We start from the raw sequence: 26,214 nt of genomic DNA on the forward strand, positions 1-26,214 counted from the left end.
ACGCACGCACGCACGCACGCACGCACGCACGCACGCACGCACGCACGCACGCACGCACGCACGCACGCACGCACGCACGCACGCACGCACGCACGCACGCACGCACGCACGCACGCACGCACGCACGCACGCACGCACGCACGCACGCACGCACGCACGCACGCACGCACGCACGCACGCACGCACGCACGCACGCACGCACGCACGCACGCACGCACGCACGCACGCACGCACGCACGCACGCACGCACGCACGCACGCACGCACGCACGCACGCACGCACGCACGCACGCACGCACGCACGCACGCACGCACGCACGCACGCACGCACGCACGCACGCACGCACGCACGCACGCACGCACGCACGCACGCACGCACGCACGCACGCACGCACGCACGCACGCACGCACGCACGCACGCACGCACGCACGCACGCACGCACGCACGCACGCACGCACGCACGCACGTACGTACGTACGTACGTAGGTTGGATGAAACGACGACAGTGTTGGAACAGTCGTAGGCGTCTTCTATACGAACGTATTATGCGTATCACCGGGAATTATTTGACTAAAAAGTACACTCGCTGTATGTCCATTTTATTAACATTTTGATAGCCACTTCGTCCGAAATAATATCATCCGAATAATAATATACGTATTCGTTAGCTTCTTCGATATTTAGCTTCATCGACGAGACGAACATGGTTCTCTGTGGTGCGTGAAATTTTTACTCCGACGTTTAACGTAAATTTTCAGATTTGCTTTAAATATATCTATCTCTTTATTCTCGCAACAGCTCTGTGAATGTTAAATTTGAAGCGAACTCGGAAGCATAAATTTTCTATGCTGGTACCCTGACTTCTTTAAAATTATTCAACGATCTAACGTCTCACGGCAAACAGTTTAGCAAGTGTACGTTGAACATGCATGGAAAATCGGGCTTTGACATCGCTTGATGTGGGTTTAATCCCCATAAGTAGTGCAATGAATAGGATGGAACAGGGTTAGAACAAGGCCGAACCGAGTAGAACAGAGCAAACATAGGATGACGAAGCGGTAGCAGGCACAGAAGTGCAGCACACAAGAAGATACCAAACTGCTTGCGTAATGCAAGTAGCGACTATGCTCTATTTCCCACTAGACTGCTAATGAAACATTATCGATCAAAATTTAAGAATGATAATACACGGCGGGTGAAACATCGTAGCGGTGTAAGCGAAAATTCGGAGAATTGGAATTTATTCCTATCAATTTGGAACAACTACGAGATAGAACATTAATGAATTTAATTTATCTATCGAATCTCCGTATCTTGCATATGATACGAGGGAAAGTAACGTTCGCATGATATCGTAGAATTTTACATTCTTGGCAGAAATTCCTGATACGCGTTTGCTCTATATTCGTCGTACGTTGCAGCAAACGTTTCCGACAGAACCTTCTGCAGGAAGATTAGGCGAAACCTCCCCAAAGAATCTCGTTTCCAATGACGTATTTGTGGTTCCTCGAAATTCGATCGTGTTTCTGTTACGGTAGAACTCCATTTACGGCGAACCTGTCGGGATCAAACAATTTATACAATCGCAGCTCGTAGAATAGCGACTCGTCCTTCTTCCTCGCTACCTGCTAAACGAGATTTTCTTCCCTTTAAAAATGTCCACCATTCGGTCGTATGCTAATTCTTCCGTCGGTCGAACGCATAATACTATCTTCTACCCTGTCATTAACCTTGGCATTTAGGTACGTCGAACAAAACGATTTCCAAGAGAAAGCGTAAAATTCCGACCCTCTTGGAAAAGGCGAACGTCAAACTGCGCCTTTGTACGAAGCTGCTTGCTTTACATGGAATTTTCGTTTTGTTAAATCTCTTTTAGCCGGAGATTTCGATAAGTCGAAAGCTGTATAACTGGAAGATTTTAGCTCCTCCCTGGAGACTCGTGCTACCAAGGTCCGACCGTGCCGGTTCGATCAAACTACACCGATATCCGCTCCCACTACTCGCACGCTTACTTCTGTCCTCGATTCTATCCGTTGTTCGCGCGAATGGATTTCCATTGTGTTAACTTTCCTCTTTGAAACGTGTGTTGCAGGTGAGGTAGGCAAGGAGATGTACATAGTGAACAGAGGCCGGCTGCAGGTGGTGGCTGATAACGGGAAGACAGTGCTGGCTACCCTTAAGGCTGGTTCCTACTTCGGGGAGATCAGCATTCTCAATATGAGGACTGCAGGTAAAGAGTGCGGTAAATATTCCAAGCGGACCAGGGGCCCGTGAGCTGTCCCCCTCGTATTTCACGATCACGTTTTCACGATTCACGTTCTTACTACTCTGTGAGAGGGCGACCCGCCGAGCCGGTATGAGCCGATCTTCAAACCCAACTTTCTACTAACGATCGTCTTTCTTTACTCTTGTACTTTCTCTGTCACCGACATTCCTATTGTCGATTTCCTCCTGCCACTTGCGCTCCCGACGACCACGCAACGAACAAACGTGCTTGTTAAAAAAAGATGTTGTTGCGTTGAAATCGAGTGCTTTAGGTAGAGGGAAGTATCATCTTTTCAATGGACCTTTCAATGGTTTCAGTAATTTGCAGACCAAGTAGATACTTTTACTGTCTCAAACCTCGTTGCACTTTATTGCACGTTACTGACTTTTAAAAGATTTTTGACAAGTTTCTGCCGATCTCGGGGTGATACATTTAAAATTGTTTTTTTTATTTTCTCTTTTTCAAACATACATTTGCGAACAAAGCAAACAGAGTTTTCGTTACGATAGTATCGACATCACGGCTATTGTGCGTTCAACGAATTTGAATAACCAACACACAACACTTTGTTACTTCGACGCTTGGACAACGGTCTTTGTTCTTCTATTTCAATATTTTTCGTTTGTTGTTGCCGAACAGATATAACAAATCTGGTTGGGCTTCCGTTGAAATTACGAAACATTCGCTCGTAATGTAGGTCATGAATATTCGATCCATTGAGAGAAGGAAACGCGTATTGTATCTGCAGAACGTTTAAAGTATCCGATGCAAAATATGAAATCTAGAAAATCGGTAAAACGATTAGGTCGTGTCGAGTCATCGCACCGGTCAAGAGATTTTCACTTGACTCGATCGAACCACCTGCTGCGGATGAACATTAGCTTCCATTGGGTCGCGTATAAGCGATTTTGACCGGTGCCTGACCTGACGTGACCTGGCCGTAGCGTGATCGCTAGCGCGAATCAAGGCTTAAAGAAAAATCGATAGGGCGAAATCGTTGCGAGATCGTCGATGCGTATTGAACAAGGCCCGTGACACGTATTGCCCTTTAGCCTTCGACCCTCTGTTTTTATCGATTATTGTCTTCCAGCCGATAAACCAACACAACCTACTGGAACGTAATAGATATCGTACGAAAATAAATGATACTATATAACACTGGGGCCTCTGTGCACGGCCTCGGCCGTGATAAAAATACCGAGCGTTCCGAAAATACGAGAGACAAGGCCGAAAGCGGGAGAAAATCAATCGTGGGTCGTGTCGGTCGATCGATCCAACCGGACAAACATATACAGTAACTCACGAAAGTATTTGGACACCCTTTAAAACGGAATAACTTTTTTAATATTGGACCGAACGACTTGAGCTTTTTTCGAGAAGTTGGATCGACCAGTTGGTAATTATGCAGAAAGAGGGGGGGCTTCGACTACAGTTTCGTTGAATTTCGGATATGTCGTAGGCTGGAAGTTCTTGAATAACGCGTGCGCTTTGTCCGAAACGCGGGACGATCGCGGTTCGAAAGTTGCGAGAAGAAGAAAACGGCAGTTGCGTTGCATTTGTCCCGATATAAGTGGCTAATGACGAAATTGCAATACGCGTTTGCGTACGATTGCAATCCTGATAGCGGTAACTTGTGGTTGAGTTACGTTAGGTTAGGTTAGATTCCATGGATAACCTAACCTAACTTTTGATCGCCTAGAACATAGTGCATGTTACTCGGAGCTTTCCCTTCAGTGACGCATTCCAAGGGCAAGATCATTGGAGTCAAGGTCCCCTTTCCTGCATAATTGCCGATTAATTTAATCGATGACGTGTAAAAAAAAAGTCGTGGAAAAATTGCAGTACCTTGGAATCGCGGAAAAAACGACGAAGGTCGTTATTACAATCTTTTCGGCGATACAGGAAAGGACACGCTTTCAACGATTTCAACGAGGTTGAGATATGTTGCCAAGGTCCCAATACACCTACTGCTGTAACCTAACCCACGACACGTTCATTTTTACGTACAAGATATCAATCTCTTCCGTTAACGAGTTAAATTCCGGTTGGATTGCGTAAAAATGCGACCACCTGTTCCAAAATGAAGTATAACCGAAGTGAGATAATTCGAAGTTCTTTGCAAATACCGCGGAACCTGAGATCCAGCGGTAGGAACGTGCTTAGGAAGAAGTTGTTCAGAATGTCGACCTTGACAACATATTCTAAGCGGTGAGACGCGTCCTGTTCTGTATGCTATAGTGTCCGAATACATGGCAAATACATGGATCGGGACTCGTGCTCACTCCACCGTGCTCTACCGTGCGTGCATCGAAGATAAGAGCGAGAACCACTCGCAGTGCGAGTGAAACGGAATAGATAGAGCGCAATACCAACGATTGTAACCATAACCCGAACCCGGTTCAACTCTTAGTAATACGATACCGTAGAGTCGGCTCATTTCTTACTCCCGATCACATATCACATATTTTTTTAGTTCGGTTAAAAATTGTTGCTCAAATATAGCCATATCCGGTATCATTTTCATCGTACGAGTCTCAGTAATCTGACTAAGGCCATCTCGTAACGATACGATAGAAGATAAAAAAGACTTTTCTCATTCCGATAATTCGATATCGAGTTGAATTACGTCGATACGGATCAAAGATATATCACCGATGCCTGCCTCGTGCCAGCAGTTCCAGCAATCGGTGAGGATAATTTCCGGCTGTGTGTGCCGACAAATTTTTGATCGTATGTCCGCAATTTGTCGTCGTATGTACGCAATATAGCAGATTTGGAAAATACATTTGGTAGATTTACGCCAGTAGATGAACTTCTCAGCATGTACCACCTATACGTAACTGGAATTGCAATTTTTTTTTTCAAGCTTTTTTTACACGTCATCCAGTAAACTAATCGAACTTCTCAAAAGAAACTGAAATCGTTTGGTCGGATATTAAGAAAGTTATTCTGTTCTAGTTGGTGTTCAAATAAAAAGGTCACATAAAAGGGTGTTTCGTGAGTCACTGTACTTTTTAGTCACTCCTGTTTTTATCATTCCTCTTTAGACACTCCTGCTTTCGTAGTAACATTAGAATACCTAGTTTAGATTTGACCCATTTGGAAACTGGACATGCTCTTTCAGCATTCTTTCGTCTTCTTTCTGGTTACGTTTGCCGATCGATTTGCTTCTATGACATGCTGAAACATACATTTTACCCGTGATCTATCTGCGCAAGGAAATATTTGCGAGTCGTCTCTGCGAAACAGGCCATTTTTTATCCATCGTTCGTACGAGCAACTTTGAATTCCAACGAACGTCAATTATCGAAATTTTTTCGCGAACGTCTCGCATCGTTGATCATGTACACGTTTCTGACCAACTGTTTAATAAGTTACAGGATAATTCAGTTTCACCAACTTGTATCCATCTCTGTCCTCCGTTTGTGATATTTTCATAAAGATTTAATTCTAACAATAATCGGTATTCGTACGACAGTCTAATTATAATCATCGATATAACCGAAATATAATGGTCAACGATGAATAAAAAATGTTGTGTTCTCGCGTAGAGACAAGGGGGAGAGTGCATAAGTCGAATATATCTGGTAAATATTTTCTTCGCTCACGTTCATTTCCATATTTTTCTACTTTATTGCCCATATCAGTGCACTGTTTAATTACCTATATCTTATTATCTTATTATACTTTTCACGATTCTTCTCTACCATTTTTTAACGTAGTCTCTTAATAATTATTGTAACTTATTGCTGCAATGATTCGTGCCCACGGATGTGACTAATTTGCACTGGAAAATTACATTACCTTCTTATATATGTCCGTATACTAATTATCGTAGTTAGTTTCCTGTATATTGAACGATCTACTGTGGAAAACAAATTTTATATCAAACACTTTTCGCTGGGAAGAATAGCCGACAGCGATTCTCCAACTTCGTCAGTATTAGCAAGCATGATTTGCGGAATATATCATGAATATATTATGCAGTATCGATCAAACGAACAATCTCATCTCGTTAGAAACTTCTTAAACCACGAGCGAGGTAAATATCGCGCAAAAGACCCAACAAATTTTACAAAAACAGCGTAGCTATTGCAACGTACGATTCGAGAAGGAAATTAATCGAATTTCACTCAAATCGCCATCGGTTTGTATCGTCGTACGGGCGATACTCGCCATTCGCGTTGCAAAAATATATATTTTTTATCGGAGCAAATAAAACATTTCGATGTATGATATCGCGTACATTACGTGTACGAACAAAAGCATATTTGCATTTCAGTCATCGATAGGACATTCGTCAATTAGTTTGGGAATAAATACATGCATTTCTCCGTGTTTACCAACGTACAATACAAATAGGTACTTTGCATGTCCGAACATTGTGTACACACCCGCGAATAAATCGAATTTTACCCCTTTTAACTCTAGCAAATAAATTACAGTGAATTATTCCCTTTTACCATTTTACCAATTAAATCGCACTCACCATTAATAATTAATAATTAATATGCAACGCATCAAAAGTTGTGTTCCCATTTCTTGAACATAAATGTTTTATAATTAACAGTAAAGGAGCGACATATACATGTTATGTGAAAAAAGAGATTATGCGCGAATGAACCGTGATTCGAAATTCACCATTGTTTTACGATGTGCATCGTCAAATAGCAACCTTTCACGCTCTTAGTCCGAAACGCATTAATGCTTCTAAAATATATATATATATTTCTTTTTATTTATTTATTAAAATTACGATCAATTCTCGCGTTGAGAATAAAATATATATTTGACAAGAATTTTATACTTTGCGATACGACAGTAGCTGCCTTCGATTAAAAACCCTGTTTAAGACGTACAAGCATTTGCACGACACTTTCGAACGGTTCCAGTTTCACAATTTTCTCGTTATAATATTAAGAATAAAAAATCAGATTCTGAGAATCAGAGATAAGTGACTCGTCAAAGGAAATGTTAAGCGACCTGTTAATACAATTGTGTAACGATTAAAAAGTTAGGCAAAGAGATATGGAATATTCGTCTTTCCTTGTTTTTACGCGTATTACGTTGTTTATTGCATAAAACAAATTTTTATTCCGATGAAAATATACACATAACATATACGTATCGACACATGACGCTCTTTACAATGACAAGAAAACTTGATCCCACTAAAGCACACACACACACAATACATAGATATGAAACATCACGTAGTTTGTCGGTTTTCAATGAAATTTTGTCGAGCATGATTTTTACGGCTTATGAGCCAAGGTTATGCTTTGATATGGTTTCCAAGTTGTATCGTTGGGTGACATCGACGTGTAAAGCAGCCTTCAGCATCGTCATATTCACAACTATCGCCCATTTAACGACACAGCACCGGCACGACGTTCGGCTGTCCACGAATCAGCAATGATACATTTTGCTATTATTTAAAGGAAATTACCGGAACAGCGCTGTTGCTCGACGAGAAGGCAGACGATAGAAAAGCAGGAGAATCTTGAAATTCGGAACGAGCAACAGCGAATTTCATGCGCTATGTGTCTAAACGATTAATCAAGGATGAACAAAGATTCCACCTTGGACGTCGATGAACAGATATTTAAAAAAATTAGAGCGGCAAACGCAAGACCAACATTTCATCTACGATGTTATTTATAGTGATTGTAAAAGCTCAGAGTAATGAAATTAACGATCGTAGAAGATTGAAACGATCAGCTTTGAACCAGTCGGACGATAGGATCCGAAACAGTTCGAATCGCTTGGAATCTGCATCGTATACGCGACGACGATTTTTCGGATCGCTCGAGGAACAGGATTCGAAGCTTAAAACTCTGGAGAGTCTCGATTCGGATCGCCAATACCAGAATGAGAGAGCGTTATACGTATCCTATTCGTCTTCTGCCGAACGACGTCACTGTTCGCTCGATCGCAAAGATTTATAGCTTCTTGCTTTCGCGAATCTCTTTCTCGTCTCCGGATCTCTCGCTCCGACGACCAGTCGGAATAGAGAAGAAGCAATAGCGAGTTGCTTGTTCGAACGCGGAAGCCAGCCGCGTGTTTCGAGTTATACGCCAGTTTCTTCTTTCGAGTCGAAAAGCGGCAAAGTCGGTTCGTTTCGAGGCAAGTCTCGCGAGATACCCGGGTGTCTCGTAAGTTAGAATCCCGTTCTAGATCCCATTACCACGATTATTCAGGATTGCCATCGAGTCGGCAATGAGGAACGCGCGTCAGTGCTTGTGCTGTTGTCGTCGAGTGGACGCACTTCTGTTAATTAGAATACACGCAAATAATGCGAGTACGTGGATACCGGTCTGGCGCCATTCAGGCCACGTGCTGTTGATCGGGCGACGAGCTTTACACGATCGATGTACGATAGCGGAACGATCGGTCGATCGATCGATTCCGAGCGGATACAACGGAAAGCTTGATGCATCTCGATAACCAATAAATGGCTACATCGACGCAGGTAACCGGCGAACAGCCAGTGTACGTTCGGTGGGCTACTCGGACCTCTTCGTCCTCAGCAAGAAGGACATGTGGGACGTTCTGAAGGAGTATCCCGCGGCTAGGATCAGACTGGAAGCCATCGCGGTGAAGAGATTGGAAAAATACAAGAGGGCTCCTCTCGAGAAAGGTAAGAGCCTCTAAACGCCGCTTAATTCTACGACTCGAACGACGTCGAGCTTCGTCGACTGTCTGCGACGGCGATTTTCAACCGGCAGAATTCTCGAAAAGAGCAAATATCTCAGACCGCCGCGAATTCCCTCGAACCGAACACGTACGCGTAATGTATCTTTCGGTCTACCGCGGAATTCCAGTAATGAGTGTGCGCGTGCCGTGAGATGGAAACGCGTTGAAAATCGCTGCTCTATAGACGGAGTTCTCCGTCTGCTCGTCGCTTTGCTTCTTACGATTTTTCATCCGAGGTCTGCCGATTAACGAACGACGTTAAAAGATATATTTCAGTATAATTGACCAATAACGCAACACTGATCCGTTCAACGATTCGAGTCAGTCGAGGTAAACGGGACATTTGCCTGCTAGGCACGTGATAGACGCAAGGGACTTGGACTGTTGGCTGGCGAACGTTCGGTCGAGAAGCGGTTTACATGGTTTATTGTTAGGGTTTGCTGTCGCTTCCAGGGTCTGCGATACAGTGTCCGAAGCCCGTGTACCTGCACCGACTCGATTCATCGAACGCGCTATAGCAATGACTAAACAAGTCCGTTAATGACTAAATAAGATTCAGCGTGCAACATACGCGTACGTTGACCGAAGAATACACAGCGTTTGTCGCAACTATACGGGATGAGACTGGCAACTGGCCGGGTCTATGGAAGGAAATTGTAAAGAACAATTTTGCATTGTTTATCGAGAGGTTTGGGTTAGGTTTGGGTTAGCGCAGCGCGATTTTTTTATGGAACCCTACGATCTTGTTCGCGTCGATCGATTCCTCGTACTGTTCTCAATAAAAAGTATGATATTAGGATAGATACAATGCTGGAAAATGGTGGCGACGAAGACTTCACGTGGTTCTTTTGTTCCGAACGTAACAATGGGACTGATTGACAATATACCGTGATTTTTAAATCTGCTCTTCCGTGAAAAACGAGAAATGTTGCCGAGTGGAATAAAACGACGACACTCGCGTTCTTCCCCTGTATTCTTCGTATCACGCTTCCGCCAGTTAGTCGCAGATCCACGGCTGAACACGTTCCGCTCTCGCAAATTTCATCGATCTAAGATTCTCGCAAACCACATTCGAGTCGTCGTAATCTTGCAGCCGCGAAACGTCGCTGGAACAGCAACACTTCTGGATAAACATCTTGTACATGTATTCACGTGCACGTGTATCGTTGACGAATGCAAACGAGTTGAAACGTAGCTCTGCATTACCAGCAATTCTAACCGAATCTGTCTACCCGCTTAACAGCAATTACATAGTTTAGAGCGAAAGTTAGCACGGAGATGCGATTTACTTATTAATTTACCCTCGTACACCGAGTATTCTGCAACAGATGGTAGAAAATTTAGCAGCCGCCTCTGCAAGCCGAAATAGCGCGAAAATGAGGAATAAATATATCGCGTTTGCGGCTTTGTCCGTTAGTTGTTGAGTCTTTCGTCGTTCTGCTCGAACATCGCACGCGACACGTCGAAAACGGTAAACTTTAGACTCGTAACACACGCGTTGCTATCGCGATACCTGGTGCCTACTTCGGCCAGTGGGCAATAGGCACAAGAACGACGTTTATTTGTATGAACATTCTGTTCGTACGTTTCGACATCCGAAAACGCGATATACCGAAAGGCCTGCCTCGGCTGGGTAAATAAACTACGGAAAGAAAAATGTTACCAGTGGATGTAATAAATATCCACGGTCGCTATAACTGTCAAAAATCCTGGCCCGTAATACGACCAGTCACGCGTGTCGATTCGGACCTTTTATTCTATGACGTGATTGAGTGACCAAAGGAACAGAAGTACAAGCGATTCATGGTTGTACGTATGCAGAGAACGAACGCTGCCATCGAAGCTACAATAGCTCGGAAAAAGGTTATCGTAAAGGCAGTTATCGAAGAAGAATTACACGTATATGGAAGTTCGTGAAGGAAGATAGAATCGTTGGACAACTCGCGCAATATTATAATCCGTTCTTAAAGGCACGCAGTGTGGATAGTTTGAAAAGTTTGAAATAAGCAACGAAGACTGGAGATCTCTGGTAAAATTTAGATTCCGATAAACTTTGATAAAAATCGTAAGAAAGAAGTTCGATATCCAGAAATTGAAGGACTAATTTTTACGAATTTCCGATTTCGCTGACTTTTCGCTAATCGTTTCTCTTCCTACGTATTTACGTATTGTTTAATTGAAACTTTAGCTGTTTGAACAAGATTATCTTTGATATTTGCAAAGAAGGAACAGCTCTTTCACGCGTTGAAAGTATACGTATAGAATTAGAATAAATCACGCGGCTCTAACCCGTTCGTACTTGCGGCACGAGCAAGAATTGCCAATCTGTGAACAATGTAACGTACCGACAAATATCAAGCGTGTCGTGTAAGAACGCCAGAATGAAACGAATAGGACACTGCCAGAAGAGTAAGAAATCTGCCACGCGATACGAACTACGTGTATTACGTTCCGAGGAGAACTATAACAAACCGCGCGAATCGTTATTTCCATCGAAATCTCACCAACGATTGCGAGTTATCAAATTTTTAGCGAACGATTTCGACAAAATCGAAGCTCTCTACTACACGCACGGCTCTGCTACCGATCGGGCTGCGGATGTTCATGCATCTGTGAGAGACGTAGAGAAATATATCGATTACTCGACGCACAGCGTTGGACTCGATAGACCAACTAAACTACCTGAATCTTGGCGTCATTTCTTTGCTCTCGTCTGTAAAAAAAGGAAAAAGAGAAAACAGATTTGCATAAATATCCGCGGCCCACTAACGACCTTCTTCCGTGCGTTGCGGCCACGTTGAAACCAATTAGAAAAAGCGCCAAAGTACAACAAAACTACTTTCTCGCTCTAACGATACACCGTGGAAGCTCGCGGAGGACATTTAAAAGGATCTTTTAAAGGAGCGATCCAAGCGAACGGCCAGCGGGTACGTCGCGAAGAAATTCTCGATCCTCGGTGTGTCGCCGACGAACGTGGCCTCTCGATTAACTAATTCGGAAGTTGAAGAGCGAACAAACGCGCGGCTCGTCGTCCTGTTCGCCCTGGCGTTGTTCTTTCGTTGAAAGAAAGTTGCCAGTTGTTACGAACTTTCGAACCGGCGAGTCGCATCGTTACTTACGTGTACACGCGTATGTAGCTCGAGACGGCCAAGCGCCGTATATACACACCGACACAGACACACACACATGCGCGCGCGCTCGCGCAAAACTCGACAACCGCAGAGGCAGCACCGCTGCACTGCCGCACTGCTGCACAATGAGAAAGGCGGTGGCTTAATTAAAGAAGCTCGCCGTGGTGAAAATGGGAGGCGGTTAGGCGGCATTGGCGAAGCGCGAGCAGATCCGCGAGGCCTGTTCTCGAACAAAGGACTCGAACGCGGAACACAGCGAACGAGCTTGAGACGAATTTCGAGAGGAAAAAAAGAATAGGAGAAAAAGGAGATCGCACTTGTCAAGGCAACTCGACGTAGAGTAACGAGGATGTTGTTCGCGTGTTTGCTTTGTAGTATTGGAAACACGAAGTTGCGTTTCAGCTCGCGGAAAGCTGTCGAGCTTGCGACGGACCGCGCCTAGTGGAAACTCGTGTACATCTCTGCTTGAAGGATTTACGATTAGTTAGCAATATAGCGGCGGAATTACTTGGATCGCTTGGATTTATATTTATATTACTTGGATCGTTATATTCGACTTTCGTTTAGCTCCGCGTCGTTGATTATTGTATAGCGGCCTTTACTCTGTAAGAGGAAATTCTATCTTTGCGAATAATGTAGCCAATTAAAGTGAAATCGAATATTATTAACGTTATAACGAAATCCATTGTACAAGCTCGATCGATACGAAGCGCGTTCGTGAAAGCTGGATTCGAAGGGACTACCGTTCGCGATGATGTTGCGATTGTAAGTTCTCGTTAATTTTCGGAAAAATTGTATCGACGTGAAATGGAAAAACGTAATTCGGTTGAGCGGTGCAGACGTTTTAGAAGCTTTCAGCCTATGCGAATTTCATACTTGATCGTACTTCGACGAGTCTTAATCTTACAGATGTTAATGGGACATTTATTTAAGTACACCAAATATATCGGAACTCTGTAACATGCGCCAACTGGAAGTAAACTTCTAGTTACGACAATGATCTTACACATCTCCTTTCCAAGTAGAATCCATTTAATCGACGAACTGTCTTACAAAACGATCGATCTACGTAAACCTTGAAAAATACTAAGAAAAAAAGAAACCTTTCGAAACCAACTACAAGTCCTACCGAGACCAGAAACAACACTGTTACTCGCACATAGCAAAACACTGTCGAGATAAGAACACGCAAAATACAAAACTTTAGAAAACTTCGTTTAAAATTTATGCGAAAGTATCAAACTGGCTGCGCATAAACTAAGCAAAACTCCAACCTCACGCACACCTCCTTCTCAAACAGCTTTCATTTAGAACGCTCTAACTGCGACTACCTCACAAAAAAAAAAAAAAAAAAAAAAAAAAAAAAACAGTCAGTCTACGTAACTCCTGAGAAAAAGAAAAAAAAAATCTAAAAGACACATTTTCAAACAGACTACAAGCCTTTCCAAAAACTAAAAGCAACACTGTTCCTCCGACAACCGAACTTCATACTTGTGGCATATGACGTTTTACGCCCACGATACGAACTTTCAGCTGCAATGGGACGATGTCAAAGCACGCCAGGCCTCGTGGAGTCACGAGGTCGTATACCGTTGGAGGAGATGTGGGTTTCACCGGTGGACACCAAGTCCACTCACGCGTACTCGGCTGGCCACTCGTTGTTCTCCCCCAGCCCTAGTCCGGTGACGTCGCGCGGCTTGCCCAGCACCGCCAGCAACGTCAACGCGAGCAACGTCGTCGCGAGGAGCATGGATAGTCCGATGAGTGCCACCAGCAGCGGCCACAGCAGCGAGGATCAGACCGCCAGGGCACCGCAATCCGCGGCCGCACAGCCATCCGCCGGCAGACAGTCCACCCACTCTGGCAAGTATTTCATCTTGAACGCCACCGACTGGAAATATACGCCCTCCTTCTGAATTCTTCGACCCCGATTCTCTTTCTTAACTCTCGGACCTTCGGATTGAACGCATTTTTCCTTCGTGATTTAATGGACGTTAAATCACCAAGGAATCTTCTTCCTCTTCCGTTGGAATCGAAGCTCCCATGCCTGATGCACAGTATCCTTTGATTTACTGGTCGGTTCACCTAAAAGGCTACCCATCGCCAAGAAAGAATTTGTAAGAATATCGAGATAAAGGGAACGAACGTTCGAAAGTACGAATGAGTTGGAAACTCGTGATCATTTTCCGTAGGAGCTTTTATTTTTCCGGCTGACCGTGCTACGAAAGCTTGTCCGAATATATATGCGTTTGGTATATAGAGTTCGAGTACGATTCGACTGTGACGTTTAAGGTCCGGAAAAATTGTTACTTGGGAAGGAAGGAACCACTCCGACGCACCTGTCGTTAATTAGGATCCACGCACCGCAGTAGCGATTTTTCTGTCAGTTGCCCGCTGTTCGTAGAAGGAATCGTAAAGAGTCGTTTGTCCGGTGATATTGCGAGATTTTAATGGACGATCCAAACTTAACCTAAACTCGATTTACTCGTAGATAGAAAGAAATTTGTTCGATTTTTTAGCGGCAGAGTAAACTGCTTACGAATAGCATGAAATATTTTGTTTAGTCGAAAAACGATTTATGAAACTCTCCATCTCCTTTAGAGTATCGGATTATTTATAGTCGTTTTCACGATCTTACGTAATATGTTGCGATATTAAAAGTTCATCGAAGATCGAACAGAGACTCGTTACCTACTAGCAATTTATTCGTGACGTTAGCACTCGTCCGTTGTAAACGGGTCGCCGTAAACAGTTCAATAAGGAAATATTGCCTGAATGAATCCAATGAAAAATGAAGTCATTCGTCTAGAACAAGTACGTTTTAGCCGAGGGAATTATACGCAAAATGTTGAAACAATTTGCAAGCAAAGAAATTTCTTAAATAGACGTTTCTTGCCTTGCTTTCGTCAACAACGAATCAATCAGATACATGTAACAAATGATCGGCTAACGCGATACGAACAAATTAATTAATCATGCCAATATTGATCTACTTGATCGATAAGACGATATACGTTATTTTTTCTAGGCATAACCAGCAGCATGACGCATTTGGTGAGCGAAGGTGCCACGCCACTTTTAGGCACTAACGAAGCTTTATTGGCTGAAATTAAACGTCTTCGGGAACGTCTGGTTTGCTTGGAGTCTGAAAACGCGGTAATGAGCGCTAAACTGAATCAACAACAGTGGGAAGTTGAGAATCGATTGGCTGAAATCGAGATGCAGATTTGCGGTGCCAGCTCGTCGTCCAGTTTAGAAGATAACAACGAGCGAAATCGAGAAAGTATCATTTAACAAGAAACAAGGCCGCGAGAGCGCGGCAAAACAAAGATAGCGCGAATACGACACTATTTGGCTGACGCTACAGACGACAGGTAAAGTTGTTACCTTACCTTAAAGATGACGAGTATTCGATCGAGTGCCAAAGCATTTGTCTCGAAACACCGTTGCTGAGTTTCCAGTCGAAGCAAATTCCGTGTAAAACGTAGCGTATAATTTTTATAATCTCTTCATGCGTGTAAACTTTATTACAGATACGCGGCAGATGACAGAGAAGAACTGGAAGAAACTAGAATCTCCGGTAGATCCAGCGATACGAAATCGATTGGTAGCCTCAGTCAACATTTCTTCGAAAGCGACGAAGACGAGAAATATTACGGCACTTGCAATGGTTACGCTTCGCAGCCTGGCAGCAAGTCAAACTTATTGTTATGCAGCGAATGTGATCAGAAAACCCGTACCTGCACGTACAGACCACAAACGCCTGGCTCCTATTCTAGTAGATACGTCGAGGAACGTTTCGACGATCGACTTCAGGAACCAGGAACTTCCCGCACATACAAAAGCCCGATTCATATGTCTTCTCCTCGGTCGGTATGTCACGATCAAGAGCATAGCGGTCAATCTTCCTCGCCTAGGTCGTTGTATCGTGATCAAGAGTATCGAAGAGTTTGGCCCAAGAAATACGAACAGGAGCATGACCGAAGGGACTACGAAGACAGAGATCTAAAGCAGGACGACGACAGTCCTGTCTGCGAAGTCTGTCATGGAAACGGTCATGTGGTTCAATGCGAACATTGCGATTTTTCCAGCGAAGGTGATTTAATATGCTTCCGATGTCAGAGCGACGAAGGTTCGTCGAATGGTCAGAATTGTCCTCGTTGCGAAAAAAATGACAGAATATTATCGAGCAGGGTAGGATCACAAAGGGGAACAACGTCATCGAGCGACGAAGGAAAGTACCCGGTAGATGCTGTAGTCAAAATCCAGGTTAACGACCATATGATCGACGTAGACTCGGATGAGACGCCTGAAAGTGACTTATCAAGTAGTCATCACCACCAGAGGGGTACGATGGACCGACTGGATACTATTGTCGAGACAAAGGGAGACACTGCCAGTGAAAACGACGAGGAAAACGGCGGTACAAAACTAAATGGAACTAACAGCGCAAGATATCTCAATTATATGATCGTACTGTTTCTGTAAATAACATGGTTACGGTAGCTGCAGTTGAGCTATGGATCATGCTGGTAAATGGAGAGTGTTGTTTCGTTGAAATTAGCAGTTGACAGATGACAAACATAGACACACTTGTAATACTTTGCAAGTTTTAAAGCTTCGAATGATTTCATGATATCTATATGACATTGATAATGCACTTATTATAATACTGTTATAATAACATACTATTTATATGCTAGTACTATCGATAGTATACTATTATAACATACTATTACACTCTGTAAAAACAAACCACTTTCTAATAGTATTTCGCTATACTGCATTTAAGCTAAAGCGATATAAAGCAAAATAGAAAAAATATATATCAGAATATATATGTATTACAGGTTCCAATAATTATTCTTTTAACAATTTTTTCACGATACAATAACAAACCGCTGTGTTTGTTTCGAGTAGAATTTTCTAGCAAAGCAAAGTAGTTAACGCTACCCTGCTAAAATCATGTTTCACCTCTATTGATTATAACTCTGTAATTATTTCTATTTCGATTACGAAACACGAAGTAAATATAAAATGAAACTTGGAGCGATTCGCTACGTTAAAATTATGATTACCATGAACATTCTCAAGATGGATAAACAGAAACGAAGGAAACGTTAGATCGAAACATTTCAAGGCCCCTTTTATACTCGTATACTATTTGCAAATACTCTGATGAACGATTTTTAAGGAACATTTGGCGGATCGACTCGCTAATACCCGCAACGACACTCTCCATCCAAGACGAAGCATTTTCAAAAGCGCTAGTTCGCTACACGAGAGAAAAGAATCTATTGATTTTAACGTGTCTCGCGACTTTTCAAAATGTTCCGTGCTTCACAGGTTGCTCGACATCGAAATTCGTTGCCGTATGATATTTTCGGCGCCGTGGCTCAACTCGCATGTAAATAAACTGCCAAAGGAACATTCATCCGTATATCGTAGGGCCGTATAGGTTAATAGATAACTCATAATGTTTAAAATGCTACTTGAGAGAATGAGGAAGAAAGAAAGGAAGATCGAACGAGAGAGTGGAGAGAAGAAAGAGAGAATGAGAGAGGGAGAGATGTTATATTACGTTCGACACGCGCAGCGTTACCATAAGCTGAGATCCATAATGCAACGATCGACACGATTCCATGCGCGACTTTTACAATGGGTTTGTGCAGAAATCGTGCTCGTTTTAACTTGTGTCTTTATCGTCCTTCCTTTTATAATTCGTTCCTTTAAAATGTTTTGTACCAAATTCGCTTTATTTTCCTTGAGGTAGGTAATCTTCATCGTTGGTATAGAAGGTACAATTACAATGAACGAGAAAAAAATTAGTTGATTTATTATATATCGTTTGTTACGTGCAGTTATCGAAACAAATCGAACGTATTAATTGGAGATGTGTGATCTGTGTTTGACATGTACTTCGAATCTTTCATTTATCAACCGATAGAGATTTGTACACAAACCTGAGTAACTCATGTTCGGGACCAACTAAAGCCACCATCTGCATCACTGCTTCCGATTTCTGCTTTCATTTCCGGTCATTAGATTTCATACTTTTCTTTTTTCTTTCTTTTTTTTACATATACGGAATACGAGAATAGCGTAGATAACTCGTATATGTTTCACTTATGGAAATTCTACGGAGTAATTTCATTTCAATGATACGCGTTGGTTAAAGAAAAGGTTTATCAGAAAACTAGCGCTGAAACGTTGGCGAGATAATTTACACGATCAAATTGAATCTCACTACCACTGTACGTGTAATTTTATTTTTTTACACATCTTTCCTTTCGACGTGCCGAAACCAAAACACATAGGAATTACGAACGTGAATATATTTCAAGCGGAGCAAAGCATTCATAACGAGTCGTATTATCAGCTTGGAAAGTTTCAATTCGGATGAACGACGATAGAATTACTTGTCCTCGTACTAACAAACCATTTCTCCTCGAGGGCCTCAACAACGGGACCGAATTTCTCCAGATTCGAAAAATCGAAACGGGATCACAACCCTTCTTCCCTGTTTCCCCCATGTTTATAACATCATGTTATGTTCATAATATAATACGATTTCGCGATCCACATTTTTCCCATTTATTCGGCTCGCTGTTTTTCATCGCAGATCGAAATAGTATCGACGATAACTAACATTGCGGAAATTATTCAAATGTTGCTTTAAACGTTGTTCTCCGAGTCTCCAAGAAAGAGTTATTTTTCTATTTTTTACTTTTCAATCGCATACGGAGTTTCTATTCGAAGTTTCATATCCATTCTAGTCGCGATCCTTGATATAGCGTTCGAGGAACAAAGTTGACAAATATCTTTCCTCGAGAATTATTTAGATAACATAAAGAGGTGCAAAAACAACAAAAAAAAAAAACACCACACTCATTAAATATCCGTATTAATTGTGGGGGAAATAATAAACTGCAGACTCGCTCGTTTGTATTATAGAGACAGCTAAGAAGAAGGCGGTGTAAATCCTTCGAACTGCGAAATACGAAACGATTTGTAATAAGGATAGCGACTTTTTTAGTATTTATAAACCATCGAATAGACTTTAATAGTTAAATACATTTTTTTAACGTTCACTTACCCACTTTGTAAGCAGACCGCACGTTTACCGCTTCAACCGACGAGATTTCCATTTAACGAACGAAACGCGTAAATCCGCTGAAAGACGAGAGGAGAAAAGCAGCCACCAGGTAGAGAAGAAACGCGCAAAGGGGTATATTGCATAGTCATCTAGCTAGCTTCGAACACTATCGAGGGACGTATTTCATGCGAAAGATTCCGCGGGATTAGACTTATATCAATCTACACATGGTATTCACAGCGACAGACATTATCAAGAATACAGCGCAAAGTCCAAGCGAATAATCGTTAAGATACACCAGTATCCGAAAACCTATCTTACCTTGAAGCAAGGGCGTAATAACTCGAAGGGTGGAAGAAATTATATATCGTATTATCAGGATGTTTAAATTCCGCAAGCGACTAAAATTAAATACCTGTGCTGTGTACATATCGCGAACTCGGGTTTTCTCCATTCCTATATAATTGCGTAAGCAAAGAAATTTTTAAGAGTCTAAGAATCGATCGAAAGAAGTAGCGGTTAACCGCGTTTCAAGAAAGATATTTGCTTCTCTTAGCATCAGAGCTGCTCTCTTCCTTTGTAATTTGTTTTACATCGTTATTATGGAAAGGAACTCTTCTGGTAAATAAAAAGTAATAATATATCGATAATGTTACTAAATGGTATAATGTTTAAAGGATTAGAGGGTCAGAGTAGGTCGAGTTACTTCGTCTTTGCGACGAGGTATCGGGTGTACTATTGTTCTACTGCCATGTTCTAAAACTAGGAAGAACATTGAAATCATTGAATACCCTAGTCCTATGCATCGTCGTAAGATCATTACACAGGAGACACTGGACGATTAAACTGTGTCTCTCTCTCTCTCTCTTCGTTTTATAGAAGTTTTGCACGCGATCGCATTTATTTCCGATCGAGTGTCGATTTATTGGCGGGGCGCAACGCCGTGAAAATCCATTTTGATCGGTGGATGCGGTTGAAGATACAACGGTATCGCTGGCGACTACGTTAAAACGAAGAGAGAACGTTGAATCGCATTCGAATAGGACAAGAGGAGTGCGTTCAATCAGCAGCCTTACTTATACAATTATTATCTACATTATTGTACTAAATTTATAAGCATGATTTGTGTACGTATATGTATGTCGACGTACTTTTGATTATAGCCTTGAGAGAATGCTGTGGACAACGATAATCTCTGAGCAACGTATGGCTTGGTGTAGTACGTTTCCGGATAATTATTGTACCTTCGGTTACGAAGAATACGTTCCGTTTATTTTTCTTGCTCGATACTCGTACCATTTATAAATCTAAAATTCTAGGCTATTTAAATGGCTGTGATACGTGTACGTTCGTAATTTATTACTCGTTGCCAAATATGTACTTAGTACTTTACTCAATACGATGATTTATTTGTATCGTTTGTATCGTTTGCGTATACAATGTATTTCTAAGCTGTCTCTACGGATACGTTAGGAAACGATACCCTTCAATTATTTAGCCAGTTGCTCCGAGTCACGTGTTATTTCATAGCGTAAAATATTCCAGAGCACAGCATTGAAACTGCTGATGAACAATTTGCGACTTTACCCAATATTATAAGCCTTCCGATATCTTATCATGTATCGATATCGTTTCAGAGATACTAGATTTATAGTTGAACACTTTAAGCTCCATCTTCGACAAAAGTGTCTTACCTATACACGGGCGAACAAAATAAAACGATAACCCTGTTAGTGTAGCTGCTAATTCGGTATTTGTATACACTCCTTTTTGTTATTTATCGATTTACCGAGACCCGTCTAATTAATTAAAAGCGACGTTCGTCGAGAAACGCGTGTGTACATATACGTATATCAGTTTCATTCGCGACGATAGAATATCAGGATGGCGCGGTAAAGGGAAACAAAGATGAGAATGTAGTGTCTCTGAAACCTTGGAACGCGGGCGAGGAGCGAGTTCGACGATTCGCGTGATCGAGCTCGCTTCTGCTCGCCTTAGTTTTTATTCGATTTTGAGAAACTCGAATTTACACGATCGATAGAACTAACTCGGATGATCTTCGCGGTATAAATCTCCTCACGACTGTTTGCATGATATTGATTTTATCGAAGATGTTTATCGGTGTTACAAAAGAGCTGAGACGCGCGTGAATGCACGAGTCATTGGATGTGGTCGTCTCGCATTGCAGCGGGCACGATTCGTGAAAGTTTGTTGATAATCGATCGACGTGGTCCGATCGGCAGGTCGATTCCCGTTATACTATCCGATCGATATCTTATGCATGGAAACCTCCCAATCGCCTAATTCATATTGTTACGCGTGTTGTATGATTTCATTTGAGCGAATATTGGACAAAATGCACGGACACTCGATGGAACCACGTACGTTCGGGATCGATGGTTCGAAATACTTCGTCGGCTAGCGATCCTTGCGAGAATTTCTCTGATCATTTTGTGGATCATCGTCCTCTTGCGCAATGATTTGCAACTTGTGCCAAGATAACGCGACCGTCTTCCTCGCACTCCTCTCGAAGTATATATCTGTCGATGTTCGCCAATCCTTGTCGTTGGTTACTAATTTCGTTTTTACGTCGTGTGTCTTCGGTTGTTTCATTGGTACCGATTAGTATCGAGAATTTAGCAGATAATAACGAATAAGTATTTACGAATATTGTTTACGAATAAGTGCCAATATTATACAGGAAGTATATTTGTTACATGTATTCACGAGATTTTATAAATAAGAGTATTAATCGTCAATTACAAATACAATTTAACCATTTATTTTATATCGAATGAATGTTTATCTACTTTACAACCTACAATCTTGCTTCTATAGATCCAAGAAATTCGTTCGCATTGAAATCAGAAACATTTCTCTCGCCGCAGTTTTACTCGCGTAGTGCGTAGATATTTTTGAAATTCCTAAAGTTTCTCGATGTTTTCTTTCAACGATATACGTACCGTATCGTGATACGTCTGTTTTCCACAAAATGATTCAGAAAATTCTTCATTTACATTCGGAGTTTGCGTAAAGTAATATATTAGGCCAGTTCATATCAAGCGATTAATTATGTGTAAATAGTTCGAATAACGTAAAGAATATTGTTCGGAATTAAGTGAAGATTATTATACATGTTGGTAAATTAGAGGTATTTCGATTATTCGTTGTGTTACACGTATTCGGCTCATAATTCGCATGGGTTTCGACAACCATTGAATCTCCGAAAACTAGATGATACAAATTCGGCAAACGTTACATGTAACGCTATCAACACCCTGCTATTCTTTCCGGCACTATGCGATCCGAAATGAATGTTACATTTCGATGGATACTATCGAAATATAAATAGTTTTTCGATGTTTGATTTCGGTACTCTATATAGTGTTACTACCTTTGTGTATCCCGCGCTTTTTACCAATGAAATATTCCAATGAACGAAGACGTAGAGCCGAGGAGAACAGCAGGGTTAGACTCAGTTGAAAGATCGTTTTAAAACGAGCAGCGTAACTTTGTTGGCTCGCAAACCAGTGATTTTTTAATATATTGTATAAACAACGATTTGAAACGATTGTCATTTTCTTCGATATACGATTACTTTTGTCATACGATTAAAGATATCTATCGGTTTTTTGAGCCGAATATGTCCGAAAGCACCGAAACGTTCGAGTCTAATCGACTTCGGCTTTCGAACGAAATTCTCAATAGTTTATCCGTAATCGGCTCGACTTAAGTATCGATTAACCATTGAAAATTAAACGTGTTTCCGTATTCGTCATCTTACTACCTCGGTTTCTTATCGCGGCGCTTTAGCGTTAAAATAAGCTATCCGATAAAAATAAAAGAGGGGGAGGGGGGGAGAGAAAAAAAAGGAAGAAGAAATAAGAGGCGAGTCTCTTAATGAATGGTCACTCAGGAATAAAGTTATAATGTAATAACAGTTGCGATATTGAATATTAACATTTAACGAACAATTTTTTGTAAATAGGAGTATAATTACAAATAAATATAGATATATGATGATGAATATATATGATAATAGTATGAACACGTATAGAAGCTGCGTGCAGGGTTATACAAAAGGTGTCGTGCGATCGGAGTGTCGTTTCTTTCAACAAAAAGTTTACCAATGTACAAAAGGGAAATTAGTGGAGAAACCGATCGTTTCTCGAAGCGAGGAAAGCGTATAGCGGATCGTGTGCGTGCCAAGAAAAATAGTAATCGTTGTTTCAATAGCCGGAAAAGAGAAAAGCAGCGTCAGTGTACGAGATACTCGTTCGAACTTTGTTGGAACCGTTTTCCCCTTTTCCTTCTTTTTCTTTTCTTTTTTTTTTTCTTTTTATCGTAACATTTCTCCGATCTAACGCCTGAACGATGTCATCCTGCGCAACTTTACGATTGCCCCAATAAAAGATAACAAGCCTGCGAGATAGTAATGCGTGAATGAAACGGTATCTATATGTATACGTGTGTACACGAGGGACGAGGTAAGAAAGAGCGGGAACAAGAAATAAGAGAGAATGTAAACGCGTGGAAGATACGTTATGCGAGAGAGTCTACTTCCGATTACAAAGAATTGACCAAAACGTCTGCATTAAGGTTAGAGCGCGACATACGTTAAACGATCGTGACTGTCAGAAGGGAGACAACGATCGAGCTAACGGGAATCACAAATAAAATTTAAAAAGAAGAAAAGAGAGAGAGAGAGAGAGAAAACGAGAGAGGAGAAAAAGATATCACGGCGAGAACACGACTGTAACCATACAATTATCAATTAGACTCGTAACGAGTATACATTGCGTGTATCATCGACTATGTACTGGAACATGAATTATGTCTACCCGCGCGATTACGCGTGAATTTTTGTCCATTTCTACACGTATATCCGTTTCCTCCTCGACGATAGAAGTTATTTTTAAATTTTCGAAACTTAGCTACGCCGCTCCCACGTGCGAGTGTCTGTACGATCGGATGTCAGTAGGAATTCAGAAATATAAATAGACGATTGAAGTTGGCAAGATGTATCCTTCGACAAACACCTCTCTGCCTATATATGGCAAAAGATTCTCACTTTTCTTTTTCCTTTCTTCTACGCACAATTGCGTCGACCAGCGTCCCTTTTTTCTTCCCTATCAGTATATACATACGCAGTATGATTCACAGTACGATTTCCTACCTGCACGTTATATCGGTACGTTATTTAATTTGTTTGCCGGCTCTAATAGCCATAGGTTTCTGGACTAACGGTACGATTATAGTCCCTTTCCTTCTTACTTTTCTTTCTGTTTTATTATGGCGCGTCTGTGGCGAGATCGATCGAGTATTTTCTATGTTTCAGTCAATCTTCCTGCATATCTGCGTGCATCTGTAATATATATAAGGTTTGTATCGGCTTATCTGTGGTGCAACATCAGAAGAATATGCATCTCTCGAAACCATTCAACTTTCATTCGAGTCATGAAACTCGCAAACCAAATTTATTGCCAGATCAACAGTTACATTTTGATAATATCACAATCGTTTATATCGTATTCGGCTGAAAGGACACGCGTCGGAAGAAATAATTATTCATCGTTTTTTATTTGTACTTATTGCTCGATAGAATTTTTAGTTGTAACGTTTCCAGCGAAACATTCGATTCAAAATGAATGAATTTTAATTCATAAGTACACATTCTTCCGGAGCAACGCTGATCATGAGAACGATCGAATCTCTTTCCGCAGAATAATGGATCCAGGAAACAGGGATCTCCCCTCTTTCGTTGCGCATAGCAACATCGAATACCAAGAGTCAATAAAAACCGATGCTTTTCTTTGTCAAAAATTGATCGATACGAACTTTGAAAAGCGATTTCGTTTCGTTTGAACATGGCTACACTACTCACGTTTCAACTTCGTTCTCGTTCCGAAACATATCTTAACGTATCTTTGTTAGTTGTTTTATACTCGCTGGTAATTTTATAACGTTAACACGATTACGCATATAATTGAAATTGATTTTTCGCTGTCTAAAACGAAGAACATAAGCGTAGTAAAAAGCTGGAGGTAACTAAGGACGAAAAGCTTTTCCAAGATTTTATCTTTTCAAATACCTCAAAAATTGAATTTTACTGTCCCCTGATTCTGCCTTTGCAAACTTCTAGTATGATTCATGAACAGTATTAGCGTAGTATGAAGTTCAGTACTCGCGTACAAAGCAAATGATGCATAATGAGTCGTCCGTTATTTTCAATGATTCATTCACCGGTTTGCAGAGAACCTGATTACATAACATCCCGTAACAAACAATAATTCTTTTCTCCATATCGGTGTCATAGGATACTTTTCGTGCTCGAAACTAAGCACGGCAAACCCCCAATTGGATATGTAACGCGTATTGTTATTAAATATATCAATAATTTAGAAATGAAAAAAAAACAATGGATCAACAAGTATACCTTATATAAAAAATATAAAAATCGTATACCTTATGTATTCATTAACTATATTACGCAATTAATGTATATTCAATATTAATTATGTCGTATAATCTCGAATCATATTTCACGATAAAATAATAAATATTTTGTGACTAATAATTAACATTAAAATGCGTATGAATATTTTCAGACGACTATTAAGTCGCAATTTCCAAAGATTTTACAAAGCAATATATGAACGTGATACCATTATATTATCTATATTATATGTATGTGTTTGTAATACTCGTAGATTTGAAATATTATAGCACAAGGGAAAAATATTATAATAAATAGAAAAATATAGTGTGATAAATGAAAAAATTTAAGAAAGCTATGGTTCTATTGTCGCCACCGGAAAGGTATTGTAGCAGCAATCCAGGGCTGTAACAAGGTACCATCAGTGGCCTTGAACGTTTATCCGAGATTCATTTTCATGCTGAATTTTCATGGCGAATAATTCTTGAATTATCGATATTGAAAGATTCAAAGATTAAGGAGAAAAGTATAGAATCACAAAAAATAAGTATCGCCTTCCATACCAAAAAATAAATAATTTCATTATTTA

The 26,214-nt window shown here is 41.2% G+C and overlaps 1 protein-coding gene across 9 annotated transcripts in view; it reads left to right on the forward strand.

The window, feature by feature from the left end:
- The window catches only part of LOC100749849 (cyclic nucleotide-gated cation channel alpha-3-like), a 110,857-nt gene extending 95,212 nt beyond the window's left edge, over positions 1-15,645 (forward strand). For 3 of the 9 annotated variants that reach the window (XM_033323117.1, XM_033323118.1, XM_033323120.1), the window contains exons 10-15: positions 2,093-2,230; positions 5,225-5,263; positions 8,739-8,906; positions 13,627-13,956; positions 15,122-15,467; positions 15,627-15,645. In XM_033323117.1, the coding sequence (XP_033179008.1) occupies positions 2,093-2,230; positions 5,225-5,263; positions 8,739-8,906; positions 13,627-13,956; positions 15,122-15,387 (941 nt within the window). In that variant the 3' untranslated portion in view covers positions 15,388-15,467; positions 15,627-15,645. Of the gene's footprint in view, positions 1-2,092; positions 2,243-5,224; positions 5,264-8,738; positions 8,907-13,626; positions 13,957-15,121; positions 15,468-15,626 lie in introns of all 9 variants that reach the window. The other 6 variants (XM_033323119.1, XM_012390489.3, XM_012390491.3 and 3 more) reach the window with 6 other exon arrangements.
- The last annotated feature ends 10,569 nt before the right edge of the window (positions 15,646-26,214 follow it).

This window comes from Bombus impatiens, unplaced genomic scaffold (assembly GCF_000188095.3).
Source record: "Bombus impatiens unplaced genomic scaffold, BIMP_2.2 scf_0814, whole genome shotgun sequence".
NCBI classification, from domain to species: domain Eukaryota; kingdom Metazoa; phylum Arthropoda; class Insecta; order Hymenoptera; family Apidae; genus Bombus; species Bombus impatiens.